Source organism: Echinops telfairi, unplaced genomic scaffold, assembly GCF_000313985.2.
Source record: "Echinops telfairi isolate 266 unplaced genomic scaffold, ASM31398v2 ScPeMD7_2;HRSCAF=8, whole genome shotgun sequence".
Classification (NCBI taxonomy): domain Eukaryota; kingdom Metazoa; phylum Chordata; class Mammalia; order Afrosoricida; family Tenrecidae; genus Echinops; species Echinops telfairi.
In genome coordinates, this window is record NW_022103898.1 from 77,136,334 (window position 1) to 77,140,426 (window position 4,093).

The following is a 4,093-nucleotide window of genomic DNA, read 5'->3' on the forward strand; positions in this document are numbered from 1 at the left end:
ATGGGTCCCCAGTTCCCAGAAACATGCTGTTGAGATGGACACACTGTCTGTAAACCCCCGGGTAACTGTCCTGTTGCAGACTTCAGGTTGTTCTGTATAAAATGCAAAATAAATGTTTTTATTAACAATTTGTGAACATGCTATTAAATAAGGCCTGGGAGAGTCTGTTTTGAGGTTAGTTCATCCAGTTCGTCCTAATCATAGGCTGGGCTCCCTGGATTGCCAAAGGAGACTTTGTTTTTTTAAGGTTTGGGAATCCTTGAACTTTAGCTGCTGTACTATCCTTCTTAATTTTGCCATAGGGCAGAAAGAATATGCCTGAAACCTCACTACTGCTTATGCGACTAATCCAAGAACACCGGTTCAGCCGACTGGGTGAAAGGAACAAACTGTACGGAGGACAGAATGGGACTGCTGGCTCCGGATGTGGGCCACTAGAGGGCTTCCTTATTTCATGGTGTGGCTACTCTTCTACATCCTCCTTTAAGAAGCATGCATCCCACCTTGCCCCCAGTATCAGGTGGTGCTCCATCGGGCATTGGATACATGGGAGGCCTGACACCAAGTGCTTCTGTCCTGAGGCTCCTGCTGTAATTGACCTTCTGAAATGTCTATAAATAGGCAAGGGGGAAGGTCCTCAGGCCTGGCTTGTAGATTGTGCTACTATAGTTAGCAGGGACATGATGTCCAAACTTGCTGTACGTTCACTCCCCTGGGGAAGGAATCCATGACTGTCCAGTTCGTATATACAATATTTCCTAAGAAGCAGTACAAGAAAGCAAAGCTCACACTATCATGATTTATTGAAATCTTATAAAAACTCAGGCCAACTGGAAGAATCAGGCACAACCCAAGAGTACAAAGGGACCTCTTCAGTACTTTTTCCTTCCTGGGCCTGTGGCACTGATGGCAAGTTCCGTACACTTCACCAGCCAGATGGCATGCACATAATCTTCAAAGTTAAGTTACATGACATTTAAGCTATGGGGGCAGGTTGCCTTTTAATCGACTCTAAGGCAGGGCAAAGGTCATATACCACCCAACACCTGTGCCAAAGAAAGGGGGAATAGCTCTGCTTATTCGGTCCTTTTGAACAGTTGTCACCTAACTGATGAGCCACTAAGGCACCGTGACAGGGCCCAGAGACAACCGTGGAGTCCTGATTTTAGACATGTCCCCATTCCATACCCACTGCCTTTTCGTTTCCCCACCATTCCCAGCCAGAGCTCAGATTCTGGGCATTTGACAAGAAAGGAGCGGTGCTATGAACTGAAGACTCCTCTCTCAGGCTGCAGCAGAACTAAACCAAATAAATAAGAGAACTGAATGGGGAGGGGACATCAAGAAGTAAAGGAACAACCCTTTGCCTCAAGTGTGGTGCACCTCATGAAGCATCATTTCACGGGGGATGGCTGTCTCTGGACCAAACTTGGTGGCTGCCCGGCGCTCGAAGGCAGCAACATTCTTTTTGACAACCTCATCAAAAAACATGGTGGCCAGCTGGGAGTGCAGCAGAGAACGAAATTCAAAGGAAATCTGGGAATGGTAAGAGATAGAGGTTCTTCAAGACATTGTGGGCAATCGCAAACGCAAGGATGCTATTCCTCAGGCCTATCCATCCCCTCCCTTCCAGGTCCCTCAGGTACTCTCAAAAGCCCAATTTAGGGCTAAGCACAGGGCGAGCTGGAGACAAGCTCAGAGATTTGTGGGAACTTGCTATCGGGGACTAAGTCCTAGCTATGCTTAAGGAAGAACACCCCATCAGAACTTCAGCTCCGCCCCCACACCCAACCCAAGCCCTTTGCTACACAGTCTGCTGACTCACCGAAAAGTCCACAGTGCAAGTTCGGGGGTATGCAGGAATTCCCGGGCTGAATCGCCAAATGGTCTCTAAGTGGTTGAAGAGTTTGCCATCAGTGCAAACAGCCTGGAATAGGTTACAATGGAATAAAGTATATTTTTATACTAAGTATATTTTTAAAACCCTTGTCAGTGCCAACTCATGGCTACCCCAGGTGTTGTGCTCCATAAGGATCTCTTGTCCATAATCTTCACGGAAGCAGATCACTGGATGTTAGACAGCACCACAGTGTGGGTTTCAGCTGCCAACTGTTAGGTTAGTAGGCCAGCACAAACCATTTAATGCCACCCAGTGACCTTATGCTAAGTATAGGAAGTGAAGAGAGGGGGTAGATACATGTGTGTATACATATACATATTGCTGCCTTCTAATACTGAGGCAATTGACACACAATAGCCCTTCAATGAGAGCAATGCTAGACAGCACACAAACGTTATCCTCCCTGAGAGGCCTTACCTTGACCATGTGGGGTTTTACCATAGAAACTGATGAGGTATAACGTTCCAAGATAGGTGGGAAGCCAACCTCCAGTTGAGCCTTCAGGTGCCCCTTACGGCTGGATACCACCAAAGACTTTTTACACCAGGGGACAAACTCTCGATACTCCTGGACATTGGACACCACCTCGAACATTTCCTGCATGGAGTAGCTAGAGGAGAGGGAATCACAGAGGTCACGACATTGCCCCATACCCTGTCCAATGAACCACACAACTACGGAGCTACAGGTACCAAACGAGCAATCTTAATATCACCGTGTGGCGTGGTGGTTACACATTGGGCTGCTAACCACAACGTCAACGGTTTGAAACCACCAGATGCTCCTTGGAGAAGGATGAGGCTTTCTTCTGTAAAGAGTCTCAGAAACTCAGTTCCGCCCTGGCTTCATGTGGTCGGTAGGAGTCAGAATTGACTCAGCAGTGGGTTTTTGAGTTTCTGTGCACTCGTTCACAGACTGCTGCATTCATTTTGATCTGAAGAGGGACTATGGGGAGAACAGAGGCTGTGATCATAAAAGCTCAGATCTCAGCTCTCTAACAGTGTGACCTGAGGGAATCTATTGGTGTCTCCATTTCCTCGTCTACAAAGTGAAGGTAATAGAACCTCCTGATCATTGGTTTATTGGGAGGATTAAAAGATCTGCCTAAAACGCCAGGCTTCTAGCAAACAGCAAGTGTTCAATATAGTGCTCAAGAGCCACATGAAGCTGGGTCGCCAGAGAAATCCTACACTGTAATCCGACTCCGACATGTGCATGGCTGATACTGGGAAACTCCCTAAGTTCGAGCCCACTGGCATTGGGAGAAAAATGTGGCTGTGTGTTCCCATCAAGATTTCATGACTTTGGAAACTCAACCGGGCAGTTCTATAGGGTCCCTCAAAGTCAGAATCAAGTTAGCTTTTTTTTAAATTTCAACTTTAGTTACGTTTCATTTCATACAGATACATAGCAACTAAGAAGAGGGAATTAATAAGGAGTGGATGGCTGAAAGGATAGAGCTGGAAAATGAGTGGTCAGGGATCAATCCTGCTCACTAACGCTGCCCGATGTTTTAGCTTGGTTGTAGGGGAGGGGTGCCCGACAGGAAGATGCTCACCCCATGATCCTACGCTCCGAGTAAGCCTTTCGCTTGTTGGTGAAGGGGCCGGTGAAGCCCATGAAGGATCTGCTGAGAGGTACACCACCCTCCGAAGCCAAGATCTGTGCAGCCCGGGGCAAAAGACTGCAGGAGGTCAGAAGCCTAAAACCAACCAGAAAAGAGGGCAACTTGGTCATTTTTGAATTCTTCACCTGCCCAATGCAGGGGCCAGGGGCGCATCCCAGAGGAAGGGCGTCCGGAGGAGCTTCACCCTAGCACCTGCTGCATCCCGCCACGCTCGTCGCTGGCCAGGCAGTCACGAGTATGAAAGGTCGAGGGCGGCTGAGGACAAGCCCGGGGCGGGAGCGGGACGCGTGGGAAGGGCCTGTTGCCTAGGACCCAGGACCTTGCTGCTCTTGAAAGCTTGGGTCCTTTGGAACATCACGGTCCCTGGGGTCCCTCCCACCTTGTCATTACCTGGGCGCAAGAGGTGGTTGGGCCCCCACCCCAGGGACTCCCCCTCCTCCGGTCTAACTTGCAAAGACGTTCTCCAAAGTTCTACTCTGAACCCCGGGGCAAAACCGCTCCGCGCACCACTGCGCCTGCATCCCGCAGCTGCAATCCTCCCGTGCGGAGCTGGAAGGTTCAGGGCG

The 4,093-nt window shown here is 49.2% G+C and overlaps 1 protein-coding gene across 1 annotated transcript; it reads right to left on the minus strand.

The window, feature by feature from the left end:
* Nucleotides 1-785: 785 nt before the first annotated feature.
* COQ10A (coenzyme Q10A) lies at nt 786-4,082 on the minus strand. The gene is made up of 5 exons (XM_045290047.1): nt 4,035-4,082; nt 3,459-3,602; nt 2,318-2,510; nt 1,826-1,927; nt 786-1,536 (listed from the first exon to the last, which is right to left on the minus strand). The coding sequence occupies exons 1-5, from the start codon at nt 4,046-4,048 to the stop codon at nt 1,369-1,371; spliced, it is 621 nt and encodes a 206-aa protein (XP_045145982.1). The 5' UTR covers nt 4,049-4,082; the 3' UTR covers nt 786-1,368.
* Between the last annotated feature and the right edge of the window lie 11 nt (nt 4,083-4,093).

Coding starts and splice junctions, on each gene's coding strand:
- COQ10A (XM_045290047.1), bottom strand. Junction 1,928..2,317: donor TAAAACCCCACATGGTCAAG/GTAAGGCCTCTC, acceptor AACCTATTCCAG/GCTGTTTGCACTGATGGCAA. Junction 1,537..1,825: donor CTTGCACTGTGGACTTTTCG/GTGAGTCAGCAG, acceptor TACCATTCCCAG/ATTTCCTTTGAATTTCGTTC.